Source organism: Genypterus blacodes, unplaced genomic scaffold (genome assembly GCF_046128005.1).
Source record: "Genypterus blacodes isolate CSIRO-AG114 ecotype Tasmania unplaced genomic scaffold, CSIRO-AGI_Gbla_v1 ptg000028l_1, whole genome shotgun sequence".
NCBI lineage: Eukaryota > Metazoa > Chordata > Actinopteri > Ophidiiformes > Ophidiidae > Genypterus > Genypterus blacodes.
In genome coordinates this window covers 836,741-857,648 of record NW_027466841.1, presented here as the reverse complement: position 1 = coordinate 857,648, position 20,908 = coordinate 836,741, and the positions used below count along the sequence as shown (strand labels likewise).

Below are 20,908 nucleotides of genomic sequence, written 5' to 3'. Positions count from 1 at the left end.
AGAACAGCTTTAACTTGGCGTGACGTGTCGTATGTGGACGGTGTGCCATTTCAATCCAGTGACTGTTCATCTATCCTCTCTCCTCGTATCCATGGTTTCCAATCTACCGTCCGCAGCCACGGCGTTATCGCTCGTCACTGCAGGCTTCCACTCTGGCTTTGCATGGGATCATAAGACAGACGTGTGTGTGTGTGTGTGTGTGGACTTAGACCTAAAGCTGCACATACGAGGTGGAACACTGAGGCGGATCTGCTGTCACTGCATAATAGCAACAACCACACTAAGCTCGATCTATTCTGCAGGCTAATATTGAGTTTAATGCTCGATTCTGCTTAATCTATTCTTCACGGTTTAGTCCAGTGGTGAGACCTGGTGCAGACGTGTAATGGGCTTATCGCAGTGGGAGCCGCACACAAAGTGGCAGATCTGTAGCCGGTGTGGTGGAGAGCGGAGGCTGACTGGTACACACACACACACACGATTCAGCTACCATCAGATTTAACAATTTTTTTTACCTTTTTGACATGTTGTTAATGTAGTTTAAACTGGTTTTCTCTCCATTTCTCCTCCATTGCACTGTTTGAGAAACGTCATCCATGCAAATCTATCCCTGCTTTTTCCTGTAAACCCACTTCTGCATTTTGTCTTTTCAATTAAATTTTTCCCTACCACCTTTTACACATTTGTTAGATAAACGACAAACTAATGAAAGTGTAGACTTCAAACAAACAAATAAGGTCATTTATCGTACAAGAAAGAGAAACTCATTACATCATCGGAGTGCTCTCTCTGTATGATAAACGACCTACTTATTAGTGTATAGATCATTTGGGGCTGTAAACCAAACAAAGCACACGATCGCTCACATTACACACACACAGGCAGCAGGAGAATGGAGCTCACACACACACACACACTCTCTCTCTCAGCATGTCAATCTGAAGCCTGACATGTTATGTTTCATGTCCTGTGGCTACTTAAAGAGGTGTTTACTTCATATTGTGCATTTAATGTGAAACAAACATTCCCACAGCCCACAGGTGATCCTCTGTTAGGTCAACGCCGGCAGAGTTTTCCAGGGAAACATTTAACTGAAGGTTAAATGAGGTTGCGAGGCTCTTAGTGTACAAAACTCTAGCATGTTATGAGCCTGATTAAGGGTAAATCAATTAACGTCAACATCCCTTAAACGAATATGGTTTTCCAGATGTCATCTTGAGCACAGTCACCGTTTCCGTTTCATATCTGTCCCTGTTATAGAGCCCAGATGATGTCAACAAACAGGAACTCTCCCCCAATATGTAGCTGTTTCAGCACAGTCCACTACTCTCTGTTACTTCATATTGTTCCAGTAGATTATTCTAAACTACTGTTCTGGAGAGAAGAAAAAAAACATGGCTCCAATATTCAGTGGGCTCCTCTCTCTGTTATAGATAAAAGACACTCAGACTAATCCTGTACAATCCCTGCTGGCAGACTGATACTGACTGGCTGACTCTGACAGAACTCCAAGGACGAGCTTCACGGTGATAAAGCAACACAAAAAAAAACCCCAACACACACCGAAAACCCGTCTGTGCCATCTAGAGCTCACGCAGAAACATCTCAGAACGCTGCTCTTTACTTTGACCTGTGAGGAACCAAGTCAGGGAGGAACAAAGTCTCCTTCGAGCTAGGGAACGCTGCAAGGTCAAGAACAAAAAGGCAAAGTACTGCAGAAAAGAAGTTGAAGTCATCGATATTCCACACCAGATAGAATCACCCGGAGAGCCTGGAAAGCTGATGCGGTTCACCGGGAAACAGATTTAAAGCGCTTGTTTTTTTTACGATTCCACTGTTGATCCCTCGCCATCTTTCCCAGCCGTGACCTTTGCTACCCTGCTGAGGAGAATGATGTCGCCGCTCGACCCCGTAAACCACATCAGCGGCCCGACTCACCTGGCCTCCTCAGTGCCTTCCCCTTCCTCGGCTTCTGCTCTCTCACGCCTCCTTTCATCCTCTCCTCTCTGTCCTAAACTAACTATCAGACTCTCCCTGGGTGACTGATAAAGAGGGAGGGAGGGGGGAGGGAGGGAAGGGGGACGGGTGAGAGACTAAAGAGAGGAAGTTAGAGGTTAAAGGGAAATGGTGGTGAAGTCCCTGAGCTGTGCTGTGATGCCCTCCTCTCTGAGAAGTGGGAGTGAGTTCATGAGGGATGTCGGCCATCACTCCCCCTCTTCCTCTTCCTCTCTCCCCTCTTCCTCCCTCCCCTCTTTCTTATGCATCATGTCTCTCCTCCCTTAATGTGACAGAGAACAAACCCGTCCCTCAAATGCAACATGACTGTAGTATGTCGTCCCAGTTGTTCTGTAACTGCACACAGACACACACACACACACACATACACACACACACACACACACACAGTGTGTCAGTTTCCGGTGAAGGTATTTCTTCTTCGTTTTTTTTTATTCAGGCTTGCAATGGGTTGAGGGAAGAAAAGCTTTAAGAACTGATAGAGACTGAAGGGGAGATAATGGAAGACAGATAGAGGCCTTAGGGAGAGGGAGAGAGAGAGAGAGAGAGAGAGAGAGAGAGAGAGAGCATCACGTGAAGGAGCTGACCCACCCATCCATCCATCCATTACCATCCCACATCCACTCAGAGCCTCCACACTGACAACATCTCGTCCTTACTCACACACAACTCTCCCTCTTTTTTCTTGCTTTCACTCTTTCTCCTCTCTGCTCTCCTTTTGATTTCGTAAGATCACACACCCATCAGAGGTCCACCATGTGCCTGAAAGCATCACAAAGATCACTTCACCTCTCTCTCTCTGACACACACACACACACCAACTACACCACTGGCTTTGCTGAATCTCCGCTCCCCACCGTATCTGCCCTCTACCCCTCCTCCCATTTTCCCGCCGCTTCCACACACTCGGTGCCTCCACCCAGCATCTCACATCCCCCCCATATTCCACCTCGCTGCCTCCCTCTCTCCTCTCTCCTCTCTCCTCTCTCTCTCTTCCCTCCACATTAACTGAGGCAACCTGAGAGCGTCACACTCATCAAGCGACGCTCCCCTCTGCCCAACCCCCCCACCCACCCAGCATCTCCCCCCCACACCTCCCTCCGCCTCCCTGCATCACGGAATGACGGCCGGCTTGCTTGACGAGCAGCACGACACGCAACATAAAGAACACCTGCTATACAGAAGAATGCATGAAGAGAAGGTAACATGCCTTGTGATGGTGCATTGCCCATGCTGCGACACGGACCGCTGCAGCTGAAAGTGATCGCGTTTCCTGTTCCCCCTCCTCTTTTTTCTCTCCTCCCTCCTCCTGTCCCTCGCTTTCTCTTCTTCGCAAGGCGTCAGGGTCGCTCCTTTCCTTGTGGCCGGTCCCAGTTTCCTATTCGTCCTCTCCTTCTTTCCGTCCTCCTTCCCTTTGTCTCTCTCTCTCTCTCGCTCTCTCTCTGTCTCTCTCTCTCGCCTCCTTTATGTGAGATGGCTGTGGCGGCTCAGCAGCAGCAGCAGCGCTCCGGACACCACTGCGCGTGTGTGAGTGCCAGCACGTGTGTGTGTGTATATGAGAAAAGCAGAGATTGGGTGGGAGAGCGTCAGTGTGTGTATGTGAGAGAGAGGCGAGAGAGGCGTCTTCCTCAGCAGTGTGTGCTGGTGCAGGGATGCTCAGGCATACACACACACACAGCTACGGGTGAACCAAAGCTTTTCCCTACGGTGAGCGCACACACACACACTCCCTCTCTCACTCGTGTGCTCTATGCCTTATTTCCTCCCTATTACACATTAGCCTCTCTCTCTCTCCCTCTCTCTCTCTCTCTCTCGCTCTCTCTCTCTCTCTCTCTCTCTCTCTTAAAGAGACAGGCTGCACGCTGCATTGCTACACGCCTCAGGCTAATCTCATGATATGGTAATAATAAAGCAGAGTCCAGGGACGCGGTCCTGTGTGGTGCGACTCAGCAGCTAACCTAGTGGGGAGAGTGGGGGAGAGTGGTGGAGAGTGGAAGCATCCACAGCACTTGGAGTGGGGGGTGGGAAGGGGGAGAGAGAGAGAGAGAGACATGGGCACGGAGGGCAAGTGAGATGGATAGAGAAATAAAGAGTGAGTGGGAGAGAGAGAAAGTGTTGAAATGTCCCCCGGAGACGAGGGCGGTCAATGATGGAGCTGTGATGGGCCGGAGGCGAGGTTAGTCGGGATTGGCATGGCAACCGGAGCGCAGAGGCAGGTGAGAATGACAAGGACACAGCAGGAGGCAAGTGTCTGTGTGACGAGAGGGAGGCCGCTCTTCACTCCTGCAACCAACATCATCATCAACAACAACCAAGTGCACTTACTATAGCACATACCTCCACCAAGGCCCAGAGGTGCATGTTTCTATACCTATGTGCTACTTCGGGGTCACTGTGCATGTGACCTTTGGCTTATTTGTCACACGGATCAAAACGCGGATCAAAACCGGCACACGGATCAAAACAAAACCTCCTTGTCGGGGGAAATTCGACTCCAACAACTTATCGACTATTCAAGAACAACGGCAACGGACAAGAAAACAATTAGTTGCTATCAGGAAGTATTTCTGTCAAACCGTCAGAGGTGAAAGGCGACTCGTCCTAAAGCTACAAAGGCTAATGGATGTTGATTGAGAGAAAGAGAGAAAGTGAAACGGCAGAAGTTGGGGGTGTACGTCTCCATGATGAATAATATATGGTCCTGCTGCTGGAGCTTCACACAGCATACTGGTCCGTCCGTCAGGCCCGGCTTGCTTTACAGGACGTGGGACGGAAATGTATTTATACCTGTTGGCGCCTGTTTACCTGAGCTGGAAATGAAGCTCAGCAAAGATTCACACACGATTAGTCAACGAGTTCAAAAACACTGAAGGGCTGATTTATTGATCTCCAAGTCATTTTAGATTGGTGGAGTCGTCTCCTGGTTATACGCCAACTGGACCGTCATGAGGTAGTTGGTTCCGTTCTTAAAATGAAACCCGACATGCTTTCCTCACAAATCCATTAGGAATGTGTTCAGGATCCGGGTTGGATTCCTGCAAAGCCTTTGACATCCAGCCAATTCCTTTGCCTTTGAGGAAATATAAGCCAAAGTACATGCGGGTAAACAAAGTACTAGTAATATCAGGGTCCCTCTGAGGTAATCAAGCTGGAGTGTTGAGCCCCTCTGCCTTAACTCCTCCCCATAGGAACAGCAATATTGTTAGCGGGTTTGTCTTCTTTTCATTCAAAGGAAAATAAATATCTACGTTTTCAAGCTCATATTCCCCAGATACTAATTTGAGATAAAACCATTTCACTGAAACACTGTGGTTATATTCAAAGACGTTTGCTCAAACAGCAGCACCAATAGCTTCTATAGTTGCCAACATTCCCTTTGGGTCTTCTGTCTTGTGAGAGAAGAACTGGCAGAAGTAGTCTGCTCTTTACCTCCGCGTCCTCCGTTTGGGCGACCTGGCACCACACGACTCCTTCATCTGCAACTGGTTCATCCCTCTGGTGCAGCATCTCCCAAACTGGTCGTGTCAGATGTCTCCTTCCCTGAGGGGAGAGTCCCGTTTCTGTTAAACACAAGTTCACCTTATCAATGAAGGTAAAGCAGGAACAGGAACCATGTAAGGAACCGTTCAGGGAACCAACAGAGCCCAGCTGCAAAGAGCAATGGCAAACAGGTTGGTATATATACTGAGGGAGCTAATGGGGGAAATGAGACCCAGGTGAGGGGCAGAGACCTGATTGGCGGATGGGTGGCCTATGACTAGCAGGAGCGGGAAAGTAGAACCAAGGACACACACCAACACACAAGGAAAGCAGAGAAGATGAGAGGAATGAACAAAACAGGATTGTGACAGTGAACCTGTTTACCGGTCTGGCCTGACTCTCCTTCCCATCTGCTCACATCCGCAGTGGCACAGGCACGATGGTTCTGACTGTCACGACTCTTGTTTTTCCCTTTAAGATGTTCCTCTTCTCGTCCTTGTTCATGTTCCTCGTCTATCTGCCTGCTCTTCCTCTCTTCACACCTTGCAAATGATGAGAACACCAGATATGAACCCCCCCAAATAACTGCCTCATAGTGAGAAATGAATAATGAATAATGAATGTGAGCAATCACAGATGGACCTTTAATAAGAGTCATAATAGATGATGTGTGTGAGCTGTAACTCGCTGTGTGGTAAGTAGCTCTGTGGAGTTATGAGCGGCGCACTCGGCACATGTTTTCTCATAAAATGACATCTGCTTTTACATCATTGGCTCTGGGATCGGCTGTATTTCGGAGTGAATTATGTGAGTGAGCCATCTGAAGGTTTCGGCTTCACCAGACAGTCCAAACGGTCCACGATTCATGGGCTTGAATAAAACAATCTTCAATAAAAAAAAGTTGGTTACCCCGACTCAGCGTGTCCTCTCTGTCCTTCCTCCTCTCCATCTGAGCTCACCGACCCAGAAATCCTTTCACCTGCACAGTCTGCGGCACAACAGAGCCGTCTGCGCTTCACTGCCAACTGGTCATCGGAGGTTATTGGGGCGGCTGGAATGGAATGTCAAAGACGGTGTGACCGCATGCGTGAAGATAACATAACGTCTCCCCCATGCAGGGGACAAGGATGTGGGTAATGTTTGTGAGAAGGACAAAAGGTAACTGTCAAAACACATCGATCATCTAGAAGCTTCGCTATCTCAGCGTACGTGCGTAAACACTCCCATTTATGAGCACTCACACACTGTACATACAGAATAGAACCTTGCAGTGTGAAGGATTAGGGATCCAAGAAAACACATAACTTAATATTGAACTAAGTGTATGTTCCAATTATAAGACATTAACATCAATATCTGAGAGACAAAACAATGGAGTGCCTGGGCTCCCTTGGGATGGAAGAGAAGGAAAGAAGAATGAAAAACAGATACTTATAATGAGTGTGTGATGTCATCCCCTGCCAAAGGTCAAGAGGGTCGCATTGTGTTCACGGTCTCCAGAGCTCTTTGGAGTTATTTCAGGTCATTCGAGCTCAATTTGATGGTGAGACTGTGAGAGGGAATAAACATGACAGGAAAGATGAAATATCCTGGAAGGGAAATGACAAAAGCGTGAAGCCTTTGAATCCAGAACTTTATTTCTAAAAATGTATTAATCTCAACCCAACCTGAATTCAACTTTGAGGATTTGTAACTGTTTTCTACGTGTTCCACATAGTATATGTGTGTATCCACGTGTGTGTTCTGTGGTCCTATAAGGATCCATTCTACAGACTACAAGGCTATTTGGGCCTGGTAAGATCACACAAAACATTAAAACATTCACTGCAAAAACAACATTAGTGACCTTAATGGCTGTAATTTGATACACACACATCATTTAATTTAGTATAAACGACTATTACTTTGTTCAAAATGGATTTTATTATCCAAGCAGGCTGTCCAATTCTGTCCAAAGCAGTTAGCATCTACAGCAATGTAAGAGGTTTGTTTACATGGATGTGGTCATCATCGGTCACTTGAGCTGGTAATCATGCTTAATCAAGGAACAGTAGGCAAGTCTGTGCTAAGCTGCTCATAAATTAAAGAAAGCCTTGGCAGTGGAAAGCAGGATCCCTCTGCTGCACCCATCTCACCATGTGTGTGTGTGTGTCTTCCTAGATAAAGGAAAATCTGTATCAGGGTCCGTGTCTGGCTCTCCCTTTTCCATGTCTGCCCAGTCGCTCTCTATAAATAAGGTGCTGTTTCCAAGGTAACAACTCTACAGAGATTTGGCCACCTGAAATGTAGATGGAGTGGAACAGGAGGGTGGACGGTGGTCTACCTGGCACAGCAGGAACTCTGCTTATCAACAACATGCGCTCAGCCCCACTGGGCCCCAGAGGCACCTTTACCCCAACACCACAGGACCTCCATCCCACCGCGTGGCCTTGGGGAATAATTGGGAATAATAATCCTATGCTAATCTCTTAATAGTCTTTATTAGCAAATGTGTTTTTGATCTGCTTTATGTTAGGCATGTGCTACAAAAACATGGCAGATAGATCTCAAATCACTGTCAAGGTGGTATGTTATGGATCCTATAAAGAGCTGGGTGGATCTCATTACACTGAGTGGATCTCGTCATTAGTGTAGTAATGCAAGGTACAAAAGGCTTGAGCTCCCTCTAGTGGTTAGAGGAGTGAACTAACAGCAGCATTGTTAAATTTCGCCTTCCAATACATTATCATGTGAAAACACTTGAATTTTTTAGTGTACACCAGAATATAATCAAAAACCATATTTTGGTTGAATAATTTTATTGAAGAAATCATTTGACGTGGCAATGAGCATACAGTGGTGGGACGTTTTTGAGATTGTCACGGTTCTGTTAGTTGTACAGGAGTTTTTTTAAAGGGGGGGGGGGGGGGGGAAGCAAAGACAGAGGAAAAGGAGAGGAGAACTAAAACCATACAGCAAAGAAGAGAAGTAAAACCATAAGGAGAACCAGGTTGATGTTAATTAAGACAATGGGATGACAAACAGAGCGACAGCAGCAAACCACAGCCAGCAAAGGTTATGTTGAAATTACATAATGTAATAGCAGAATTTTAGATGACATCAATGTTTTAGGTCTAGTGTCAGTTCTTACAGCATGGTGTTGTACAACAGTGCAGGCAGCAGTGAGAAAAAAGAAAACAAAAAGGGAAGAAAACCCACCCAAAGACCCACCCCACCCACGACAACAGCAGTCACACAACCCCACATTCACACATCCCCATCCTGGCTTGCCTGCGATAAAGAAACGATGTGGTGTTTGGTGGCGTAGCCTGTATATCTGTAAAGTAGGAAAGAAATGGTTCCATTTGTGATCAAACTTATCAGTGTGTCCCCTCATAGTGTATATTTGAATTTCTCGACTTAATGAAAGACAATGGTGTCCTTCAGCCATTGTGAGATAAAGGGAGGGGTGAGGGATTTCCAATTGAAGTTATAGTGTGGTCGACCTGGCCGATCCAGTAGGGCTGTAGCCTTTGATGATCTTAAGCTTAAGGTGAGATTCCTGTAAAAATATTATGTCTGAGTTAAGCCGCTTCAGATGACAGAAGACCCTGGATATCTTAACAGGATTTCCCATTCCCATCCCAAGCCCCCCAGACACTAGAGAAACTCCTGCAGAATCTGAATTATGTAATGATACTCAGACAGACCTAAAGATATTATGAGACCCCATAATGAAAAAGATTAAGTAAAATGTGACCCTGTAAGTATTGGGACCTTAACGCGTCCTTATATAGATCGGAAGGAACAGAAGCATAGAATAAGAGAACATTGTAATGCAGTGGGTTACTCTGTGATAACATCACCCCTTGGACATGGTGTTGACATAGGCTTGGGCCTCATCAGGAGAGACAAACTCCTTTTCCACACCATTGTAGCTGATCCGGAGACGGGCCGGGTAGCAGAGACCATAACAGACTCCTTCCATGCCCCGTAGCTGGTTCCTGACGGAGTTAAAAGCGACCCGAGCCCGGGCGACTTTCGGTGTATAGTCCGGGAACACAGAGATCCTCATGCCACCGGTGTTGACCTGACGAAGCTTTCGGGCCTGTTGCAGGATTTTGACAGAATCGTTGTTGTGAATGAACCGGGCAATGACGGGGCGAGGACGTGCAACGTGTCCTGGCCTCAGCTGGGTCGTGCGATGTGACCGCTCCAGCAGAGGCTCTCGGTCGAGTTGGAAGGCGTCCTTCAGCATGGCGGCTACGGTGGCGGTGTTGATGACAGTTTCCTCAGATATGCCAATGATTCTTATGTTGTTGCGTCGTGTATAGGCTGCTAGACCTTCGTACTTGTTCTCAAACTTAAAGCACTTAGCACGCAGTTGAGTGAGCTTGGATTGGTTAGCAGCTTCAACGGTAGTCTGCTGTTTTTTCATGGCTCCCTGTCCAGTACGGAACGTGGCCAGAGCATCGGCAGTCGCTGACTTAATCATCGCCGGTATCCCTTGGATACATCTCTGCATTTCCTGTATGTTCTGCCTCAATATCAGTATCTCTTGCAGACATATCTGCAATACCTGGGCACAAGCTTGTATTTCCTCCATTGTTACTCTTCTTCCTGTGGATTGCACAACGGCCTGCGGGGAGGCTGATCCTCCAGGTGGGGGAGACAGAGTGTAAGACGAAGAACAAACCATTGTTTAACTCTAGAGGTTTTCTATAGTGTCAGAATGAAGGAAAGACCCAAATGTGAGGCAAATACGATCTAATCAGTAGTTATTGATGTGCTCAGTCTAGCGCGTGTCAAACCGCCTCTGTACCTCACTGCTGCATCTGAACTCTCAGCTGGTCGGTGTACCGTAAGTGCAGATACGGAATAAAAATGAGCGCATGTTTGAACTCTGACATCAGCAGCGCTCTGACGCCATCTGGGGTTTTGTACGTGACATTACCATATAGAGTTACCAAATATAGCTTTCATCGGGTTGTTCTACTTTAGATACAGCAGGTTAGTGTTTGCAAAGTTATAGTATGGAATTCAGTTCAATCAAGAACATTTTCAATCAATCAAATCAAATTACAGATTTTTTTTAATGACGTAAATGTTGTATTTTTAAATAACAGAGAATTATTTCCAAACCGTCATTGGTTAAAAATTTGAAACAGTTGAGTCAGTTACTATGATGAACTTAGAAAAGGAGAAGTGGGTTACGGTGCAGTTTCTTGTTCTTGTCTGATATAAATATGGCAAAATATTTACCAGGGTTGGAGTGCTACCTTGAATCCACTAGATGGCGCTCCTCTCGCTGTTTTATTCTCTTCAGGAACTCGATGGGACGATGCACCAGCCGGGGGACCCTGTGGACGGACGTGTTCGGTCCCTTCAAACTTCATGGATCAGCTGAAAGATCATCAAAGACAATGGAATATGACAAAGTGCAATACCGCTCGTCTCATTAAAGTCTGGAATTCTTACTTTAAATATTGTTTTAGACAGCTAAGGAGTGAGACAGGAGTGTGCGTGGAAAGGAAGCGAGGAACACTTCAACCTGAGGAGCAGAGAGGAGACGCGCTCATAAGGACTGAAGGACAGGCTCATGTTTACTGTCTGTCCAATCAAACACTGCTGAGATGTTGTTGTTGTTTTACCTGTAACAGGTAACAACCACAGACGCACACAGGCTCTGCAGCACAGCAGCAGGTAAACCAAATCATTTCCATCCCTCCTGGGTGGTGTTGCAGTGGGAGGGAACACGCAGTCAAACACGCTGAGGGAATCCAATGAGGGCGCGTCTCCCCCTCGTCCCGGCGCTCTGGGCTCAGAGTGTATGTGCGTGTGTGTATGTGCGTGTGTGTGTTGGGCCCCTGAACTTAAAGAGCAGCGCCGAGCGGACGGCACACACGTTTCTCTCCGTGACAGAATCAGCGCGATGAAGAGCAGCGCCAGCCCGGCACCATGCGCTCCAGGCTCCCAGGGACCGCCTGCCTCCTGCGGCTCACCGCGCTCTGCATCCTCCTCTCGCACTCTGCTGCTTACTTTGGGTCAGGACTCGTCTTCTTTCACTCTGTAGAATGAATGCGGAGGATGAACAAATACAAACAATCAATCTTATTGTGCCACTTCTGCGCGCGTAATTACGCACAGATTCTGCTGCGGTTTGGATCTTTTGTCATTTGCTTCAGGATGTTTCCATAATATGTTGTGATGATCCTCAAATAGCCACAAACACTGACAGGTTAAGATGATATCGAACAAAAAGGCCTTGAAGTGTTTGTTATTGTGATTGATTTTAATGAAGCGTAACTCTGTTGTTGTTCACATTGATATTTAGTTTGTGTGTTTTTCATGCAGCTCAGCACTTTACGAGTTTAATTTAATTTACTGGCAACCAAGATTAAGTGTAAGAACTCAGAATCGATTGAGTCTGTTCAGGCGGCAAAGTTGTGCTGTGTGTCATCATTTAATATGACAAATAATCTGAGACTGATCGAATATATAGATTTGTAGATAATTTCAAGCATAAATAAACATTGTGTTTAGCTTAAGATCACTCTGGCTGTACTTTACGCGTGTTTACATGGTGTGTGTGTGTGTGTTTGTATGTGCGCTTCTCAGGCTGACAGGTCGGGAGCCGCTGGTGTTCCTACCAGCTCCCTTCTCCAATGAGCCTCCTACGGGCAAAGCGCACCTGAAGCAGTGCGAGCAGATGAGCCTGACCCGGCGGCAGAAGCGGCTGTGCCGGCGGGAGCCCGGGCTGGCGGAGACGCTGCGGGACTCCGTGCGTCTCAGCTTCCTCGAGTGCCGCTACCAGTTCAGGAACGAGCGCTGGAACTGCAGTCTGGACGGCCGCGGGAGCCTGCTGAAGAGAGGTACACAAACTCATCTGACCGTGTGTGTGTGAGGGGTTAGTTAGTGTCTGGCTCAACGGTACTTCGGCAGGAGACCACTGGATTCGAACACCAAATCTTTCAATGAAGTCTGCAGCCAACAAAAATCTACTGGAGGAAATAGTAGATTAGATATATTTAATTTAGACTTTTAATGTTGGATTTGTCTCATCTGCCTCTAGGAAATGAAATAGAATTAAATCAATCCTGAACTAATTCAGCCACAACTACAGTATTAAAGTTGATGGTAGCAAATATTTGAGTTAAAACCGCACAATTATTTTTGTAAAAACACATAAAGATCAGTTAGAGAATATTTTCATTCTTATCAGTATTTTGGCTCCTAAGTCAAACGTATATGTGAGCGTATCTACTCCCTCTGTGGTGGCAACTCATGTGATCACACATGCAGGGCCCAGATATCAACAAGAGAAAAACAAGAAAGTCTTTTAAGAAGAAAATGCAACATTTTAAAACATAATTGATCTTTGCTTATTTTGTGAGTTGATCCCCTTTTCCTCCTCATGATACTTGGAAGTTTTGTAGGAAAGTAGACAAGCAACAGATGATTCTTTACACCCTTCTGCAGTTGTGTGTCAGTTGTTTTGAGTTGCCTCTTCTAACTTTTCACAGTAATCTCAGTTTTTAAAAAAAGATGCTTTTTATTTTAATCTATTCCAGATTTTCCTAGCAGCCCTTTTTGACTCGACATAAACTTTCGACAAAATGTTTTATTTTCGACTCCAACACTTTTTGCATGACCTAATACATGCATTGATGAAGGAGCTTACAGTTGAAACAACATGCGCCTCCAGTAAATCACCATAATGTGTAGCTAAGCTTACTTGCAGGCAGAGCTGCACACAGAAAAAAAAGCCATTAGGATCCTCAAGTCCTTATGCATATGGATATCAGTGTGGGGGAGGACGTGAACAGGTCAGCATGGAGGTAATGAGGGAGTAGAGAGCCAAGAAATGCGGTGCGGTGGGAGCGTTGCAGCCCCGTGGTTATTTTTATCTCGGAGAAAGCGCCCATTCCCAGAGGAAAAGGGTGGCGTGATTATCCACTTTCATCTGGGAAAATCCTTCCTAGTCAAAATAATAATTAATTGGATCAAAATATACCCTGCCGATGGCTCCTGGGTGAAGCAAATAACAGTGCGTAACCAAGAAAGGAAAGGTCAGAGGAGAAATTATGACACAACTAAACATGCAGAATAATACTGAGGTCGCAGTAAACCATGACAGCGTAGTAGTGAAGGCATTTTGGAGAGAAAATGAACTGAAGCCACCAGAAAGACTAGCTTACACTCAGAACTCAGTTTCTGTTGCCACAAAGAGCTCTGACTCGCCCCTACACTCTCTAAAGCTTTTTTCCCGTGTCTATCTCAGCATTTAAGGAGACGGCCTTCCTGCTGGCCGTGTCCTCGGCGGCGCTGACCCACGCGCTGGCCAAAGCGTGCAGCTCGGGCCGCATGGAGAGGTGCACGTGCGACGACTCCCCCGGCCTGCAGCACCGAGAGGCGTGGCAGTGGGGCGTCTGCGGGGACAACCTGAAGTACAGCACCAAGTTCCTCAAGAAGTTCCTCGGCCAAAAACGGGTCAGCAAAGACTTGAGGGCTCAGGTCGACGCCCACAACATCAACGTCGGAATCCGGGTGAGTGAAGCGAGCAGGATTGTTATTATATCAACTCTATTCTTTTCTATTCGTTGGTGATTATATCCTTATTGTGTGAGGACGGAGTGTACTGGATGATGGAGGGGCCTCCTCAGCCCAAGGCATCAAAAATCGCACACTTCCACTTCGCTCAATTAGTTAGGCTGCAATTTTACACGATGATTATACCTCTGACACACTCCCGCGCCATCAGAGGATACGCGATTGTAATCCTCGCCCGTATATGTATTTTTCGCAGTGCCAGCCAGTCTAACGCCCCCTTTACGTGCTGCGGCCTTGGTGGATGCACAGGCAGCAGTGGGTGAGGCAGCGTTAGCAGGGAGACATGAAGGCTGTGGGCTGCTCGGGGCCAGGTGTTCTCAGGCATGATAAAGCATGCTGTGCGGGCCCTCCAAATTAAAGGTCTCGTGTCAGAGAGAACGATTATAAGCGAGGCGTCTATTTAATATACGAGCAAGCATTTTTTCCACTTACTATATCACTGCGCTCTTCATAAATCCACGTCATACACACACAAGCGCCCACTGTGGGGCTCTGAAGCAGCAGAGGCCCCCGGGGGAAGAAAGGCTCCTAACAGGAAGAAGTGTGGAGATAATCTATCTTATCTCATCTTTATTGAGTTAAATGTTTTCCTCAGTTTACACCAACGTGGCTGAGGAAAGACCAGGAACCGCGCTAACAAAAACATGAAGTGGTCGGCGTCTCCCGTATCTCTCAGTAATGGAACTCTGAAGCCCCCCGAGGGGTTCATACCTGTGAGAGGAGGAACTGAGCAGGACGTTTCAGCCGCCCCAGGTCATCCCTCCCTCCCTGAGTGACCCCTGTGCTGCCTGACCTGTCTCTGGCCCTCCGCCCAGTCAGGACCGCCGTGTGAGTTCTCGTCGCTGACCGTTGTGCGTCGTGAACTGTTAACCTGAATCGGTGGGGCGGGGGGGCGAAGGGGCAAAAGAGCGGCTCCGTTTTTTTTGGCAATTGTTGCTCTGAAATTCTTATCAATGTTTTCCATGAGCAGGCATGCACGAAGAGGAGGGTGGAGAGATTCCACTGTCTGTGCTGCTTGTCACCCATGCCTCAGGCCTCAGAAAAGGGAGACAGCAGAGGAGCAGACAGAGCTAGTTTCAACACATTTGAAAAAAAAAAAAAAAAGAGAAAAAAGAATCCGCAGGCGCTGTCCGAGTGAGCGATGGGAGGAAGATGAAATACGGCGTGCTGAGCTGAGCTGAGCAGCCCCCTTCAATCTGTATGTCAAACATCTACACTAAGCTGGGCCAAAGGCTGCAACCGCGGACTAGCACCCGTAACCCCCTTCCCACGACACCCCTCCACCCCTCCGCCCCTCCGCCCCTCCACCCTCCACCCCTCCCCTGCAGGAAGCTGGCTGCCTCTGTCCTGATAGACCTCCCAGATAAGAGGCCAGGTAATGAATCAAACAGAGGAAACTGACATCTCGCTGTCTCTCTCTCTCCCCTCCTCTCAGGCAGTGAAGAGCGGGCTGAAGACGACCTGCAAGTGTCACGGCGTGTCCGGCTCCTGCGCCGTACGGACTTGCTGGAAGCAGCTGTCTCCGTTTCACGACACCGGGCGTCTGCTAAAGTACAGGTATGACACGGCGCCGAGGGTGCACAGCGTCACCAACACGGCCACCGGGGAGACGGAGCTCTCCAGGCCCCGGCGTCACGGACAGAGCCTCCGCACCACCGACCTGGTCTATCTAGAAGACTCCCCCAGCTTCTGCAGACCCTCCCGCTACTCCCCGGGCACGGGGGGGCGGTCGTGCGCCAAGGACACCAGCTGCCAGAGTCTGTGCTGCGGTCGGGGTTACAACACGGCCATGCGCCTCACCAGCCTGTCCTGCCACTGCCAGGTGCGCTGGTGCTGCCACGTGGAGTGTCAGACCTGCGTGAGGGAGGAGGAGGTGTACACGTGCAAGAACACTTGAGCGAGAGGAGAGGAGGCCACAAATCAGAATGATGAGGAGACAAACGTAGAGGCAGCAATGTGAGGACATGTTTGGTTTGTTGTAGAGACTCTCTGGAAGATGTGTGAGATGTTTAGACGCCATCACTTCCACCACAGTGACCCTTGACCCCTTTCATCTCCCTGCAGACACTGAGCGACTTCACCCCTGAGCAAGGCATCTTTACACATGTCACTTCTGAGTCGCGTGTTATTTTCAGGAGGCACATAGAATTGAATTTCCGACTTATAATGCTGTTTTTTTGATTTTGTTTATATTTTTCCGCTAAATATCCCCAATATGTTAGTGTACAGCTGCTTCAGTTGTTTTCAAACTACTCTGCTCTTCTTCTGCTGGATGCACTGAACGGCTTAATCGGGAAGGAGGGAGATGGCCGCCGCCCTCCGTGCTGAGCTCTTAACACAGGTACTGGACTGGACTGTTACGCCTCCAGCTGCACGCCAGCGACTCCGCTGCATCGCAAACCATCGCACACCGGCGCCTCCTACTCCACTATTTATTGTATGGTTCATTGTCTGTCAAACTGCTGCTTGTGTACTTTTACCTTCTTGTGTTGCCAGTGAGGCTAAAAAAAAAGGAAATCTACCTGTCTGTCTTTCTGTCTGCTGTGGAGAACATTTAAGGGTTGATTTACGTGTCAAAAACTTAAAAAAAGCACTTAATGTTGGTCATGCTACATACGATAAAGAGTATATAACTAATCATAGATGTTAGAGATGTTAATTCAGTATATGTTTTGCGATATCTTAAAGGGAATCACTGGAGGCCGTGAGGGTTGATGGTTTAGTGTCGCTGATTACATTGTAGCTTCTTCCACTTACAGGGTTTATTGTGTAAAGAAACTCGCTGGGTTTCGGTTGCTCTTATGGAAATGTCTATGGAAATCTCTACATGTAGCCTAATGTGCTCGACAGAACAAAGGGAGCGATGCATGTGTGTTTGCGCATCTGTGTGTGTGTGGTGTATGGTGTGTGTGTGTGTGGAAAAGGGGAGAGGGGGGGTTCCAAATACTGAGGGGAAACACCAAACCCCTCCGTCACTGAAAAAGACTTGATAAAGATGATAAATGTGTGTTTTTCTAAACACGCCAAGCTTCCCTTTCATGTTCCAAACTGCCTGCCTGAAACGTTTGGTCTCATTTAAGCGCGTCTTGGCTGTAAATGCCCCTGGAAAGCAGCCAAACGTGCTCCTCATTTCCCCCCCCCAATTACCAATCAAAGGAAATAGCAACGTTTACTTCCTCGTGCTTTAATCCGGGGATGCTTGCAAGGGGTTCGGCCTCGTGGGTCAAAAGTGCAAGATGGAGCCTGAGCGTCTCCTTCCATCGGCCGGGTTTATGTCTCAGCAGAGTTCTTATGAGCAGCCTGTGTGTGTGTGTGTGTGTGTGTGTGTGTGTGTGTGTGTGATATGGATATAACTCATGTCAGGGCCCCGGGCGTGATTATAATGCTGAATCATGATTTTCTACCTCACTTCATCTTTTGGCAATTATCAATATGATTTATGATGGTCAGATTGGTTCTCTCTCTGTCGATACCTGTCCTCACATCTCTTGGAAAGACATTCTAGATTTTTGTATAATTCATTTAAATTTGGTAATATATCTCCATATTTCAAGATGAATTGTTTTTTTATTTGAATTCCTTTCTTGCATTACATTCTTATTTAAAAAACAAATAAGATTAATAAATGGACATGCATTTGTAAGAGCTGTGTGTGTTTGTCTTCGTTCAGTTTGCCGCAGGCTCAACCGTGCTTCTCTTCTCTCTCCCTCACACACACACACATGCACACACACGCTCACATACACCTGCCTGACGCTCTGCCGCGTGCACGTGCGGCGCTCTAACCGCTTCCCGCTGACGCCGCCCCGCCCCTCCTTTTCATCTGAAAGGACTGTGGTCTCGCTGCCATCACCCTCAACCGCTCAGCTGAAGGGGAGAGAGGGAGGGAGCGGGGACGGAGGCCGTACAGGTGTTCTGCCTCTGGCCCGGCTCACCAACCGTGATGACAACGATAATGGCCACGATGACAAAGATGATGACTCACAAGAATGCCGTCTACAAATGTATACAGAACATTTGACCCCAATTAACTGCCCAGAGAAAGTCAAACTCAGCTCCCCGCTACGACCACGAGAGCAGTTTGTGTGCGATTATCTGTGAATCAGAGCGTTCCACTGGTGTGTGAGGTATTTAGCATTTAGTGTGTGTGTTCTGTTGCTTTTGATGCTGCTCTGTAATTATTATGATTATGCATTATTATTACTGATTAGAACATCATAAAGAATGGAGACACTGAGCTATTGCGCTTAGTTAGAAGGCAATTACAAGTTTGCATACAGGGTGGCATGTGTGCGGTATTACGGCTTTACTTTTTGTTCTTTTTGTACGTCCAATTGTGCCTCTTAAGATGATCAAAGCAGTTATGTGATCGGGCCAAAAGGTCGGGCAGTAATTTCAGCCACGAGGGGGGCAAGTAAGGGGACGGGGTCAAATCCATGTCACAGAGAGAAACCTGCATCTGGTTGAATCTGGATCTGAACAGCCTCGAGACAAACACTGTCAATGTTTACATCACTGCTTATTCTTTTAATTTTCAGGGCTGTGCTTGATCTGTGGTGTAAAGTACAAAATAAATGTACTTTTAGTTTCTACTGTATTTTTCACAAACAATTACCTTGTCTTCACTATATGTTTCAAAATAAAACCTAAACTACTTTGGTTAGAATAGGTTTGTTACTGGCTACAGATGAAATCACTGCTGTTGCACTTATTGAATGATGTGCTGGAAGTAAAATCACATAATAATGGTAAGGTTAGTTTAAATATGAAGTTAAAACGTGAATCCTTGTCACTCGTGCGTTTGCATCATATTCCTGCAGTAGCTTCAATCTAAACACAAAGTTGAGAAATTACAGATTTACAGACAAGAGATAAAAGCCTCAGTGAGGAAACAGTTGAATTCCAATATTTGAGTACAGTTATCTTTACTTTATACTTTAGCAAGCCCTGCTTATGGATATGATATACTAAATTACCAGCTCATCTCAAAGACAATAAAGTCGAGGGTAAGAGTAAATCAATTCATAAATATAAATAAATCAAATCAAGTAATATTATATTTTAACATTAGGAGTCACTATTCTGCTGAGTGACTCCAGAGCAGACAGAAGGAGACAGAGGAGTGTGTCAGGGTGGACAGAGCTCCAGAGACACTGAGGGGACATGAAGGAAAAAAAGATGAAGACGGAGGGATGAAGATGAAGAAGAAGAGAGAGTTTGTAGCCCCGGGAAGCCGATCCCCTGCTGCCGCCGCCGCCGTTGTTGTTTTATAATGAACTCCTAAAGCCTTCATTTCCCTCACTACCCTGAGTGGAGGTGGTGCAGCGCTGGGGGCCGCCGAGTCCACAGCCGGATTCGCACGCACAAGCCCCCGGGGTGGCTGCTTTGGAGTAGGGGGTGGGGGTGGGGGGGTGTGTGTGTGGGGGGGTGCTGCTGGCTCGAGCAGGGGTGCCATATTCAAGCTCTTGTTTCTGTGTATGTGTTTGAAAGAGTCCTGACAAGAGACAGGTGGAGGCAGATGTAGAGTTTTTGCATGTGTGTGTGCGTGTGTGTGTGTGTGTGTGTATGTGTGTGTGTGTGTGTGTGTGCGTGTGTGTTTGTGCATACTTGCCGTGTGCACACCTGCGGTCACTTCAGAGGGCGATGTGGGAGTGTGTGTGTTTGTAGTCTGCGTTCCTGTGCGGGTTGCGAGCTCCACAGTCAGCCTGCAGTCTGCTGGAACGGCTCGACTCTCCCTGAGACGGCGCAAGGCGGCGTGAATGACATAGATAATGTAGGGTGACGCTGGGTGGTAACACTATCCCCTGTGTCTGCGCCCCGGCCAGGTTCAGGTACAGGTTAGAGTCCCAGCCCGGGTCTGATGGATGAAGACAAATGGGTTCAGCAGGGCCGCGGCCATTTCACAGATGGATTAAATATGCGTTGCTTGGCAAAAAGATATTATCCATAACCAGTAACATAGCTTTCAGGTTTATACATCACCTATTGTGTGCAGGAACAGTAGATGTTAACTCAAGCGCGGAAGGCTCGGGTTGATACCTTGCTCAAGGACACGTAGCGCAGGGCCGTCCTGTAATTGGAACCCCCGAAGCCCCAGGGTCACACATTTAAACCCTGCGAGACTTCCTCCTCTGAAGAGAAGGTGCTTAATGATAGCATGATAGCATCAGTGCTGGGTCTGGATCCCCACATCCTGACAGGGCCCAGAGAGACAATTAATAGATGAAGATGGGGAGAGAGGAAGATGTGAGGGAGGGGGGAGAGAAAGAGAGAGAGAGAGAAAGAGAGTTGGGAATACGGCATGGGGTAGGAATTTGGAATGTGAAATGACTAATGCAGTTGCTCAACCCACAACAAGAACATGCAGTGCCTAAAGCTATAACCGGGCTGAGTGCATACCTCTATGGGGGGCCGCGCACCCAGGCTGAGGCGCACTGGGGCGGCGTTCCCAGTTCCTCACTGCGGGTGATGAGGTGCAAAGGTGTACAGCAGGAATACTCTGCCTGTACACCTGTGAGGCTCAAAGGAGCGGGCAGAAATGTTGATAACATGGACTTTCAACAGACGGGAGAGATCACAGAGAATTTCCAAAAAATGTATTGGGGAATTACTGGAATAACTAATTAAACAACCAAACATGGATGACAAGACAAAGATGTAACGTCTTTGGTGTTGGTGATGATACAGAGGATCCATTTGATGTGAGCGCAGTTGTCCCAGGAATGGAGTTATCCCCATTCCACTGGGGCCTCCAATGGGAAGCTCCCGGGGGAGGCTGTTCCCATGAGCAGCGCCGCGGCTCCAGAGTCACACCTGCAGCTCT

At 47.4% G+C, this 20,908-nt stretch overlaps 1 protein-coding gene across 1 annotated transcript; it reads left to right on the top strand.

The window, feature by feature from the left end:
* The first annotated feature begins 11,241 nt into the window (after nucleotides 1-11,241).
* wnt9b (wingless-type MMTV integration site family, member 9B) lies at nucleotides 11,242-17,622 on the top strand. Its single transcript, XM_076144242.1, has 4 exons — nucleotides 11,242-11,519; nucleotides 12,094-12,347; nucleotides 13,757-14,022; nucleotides 15,521-17,622. Exons 1-4 carry the CDS (start codon nucleotides 11,434-11,436, stop codon nucleotides 15,980-15,982), a joined length of 1,068 nt encoding a protein of 355 aa, XP_076000357.1. The 5' UTR covers nucleotides 11,242-11,433; the 3' UTR covers nucleotides 15,983-17,622.
* The last annotated feature ends 3,286 nt before the right edge of the window (nucleotides 17,623-20,908 follow it).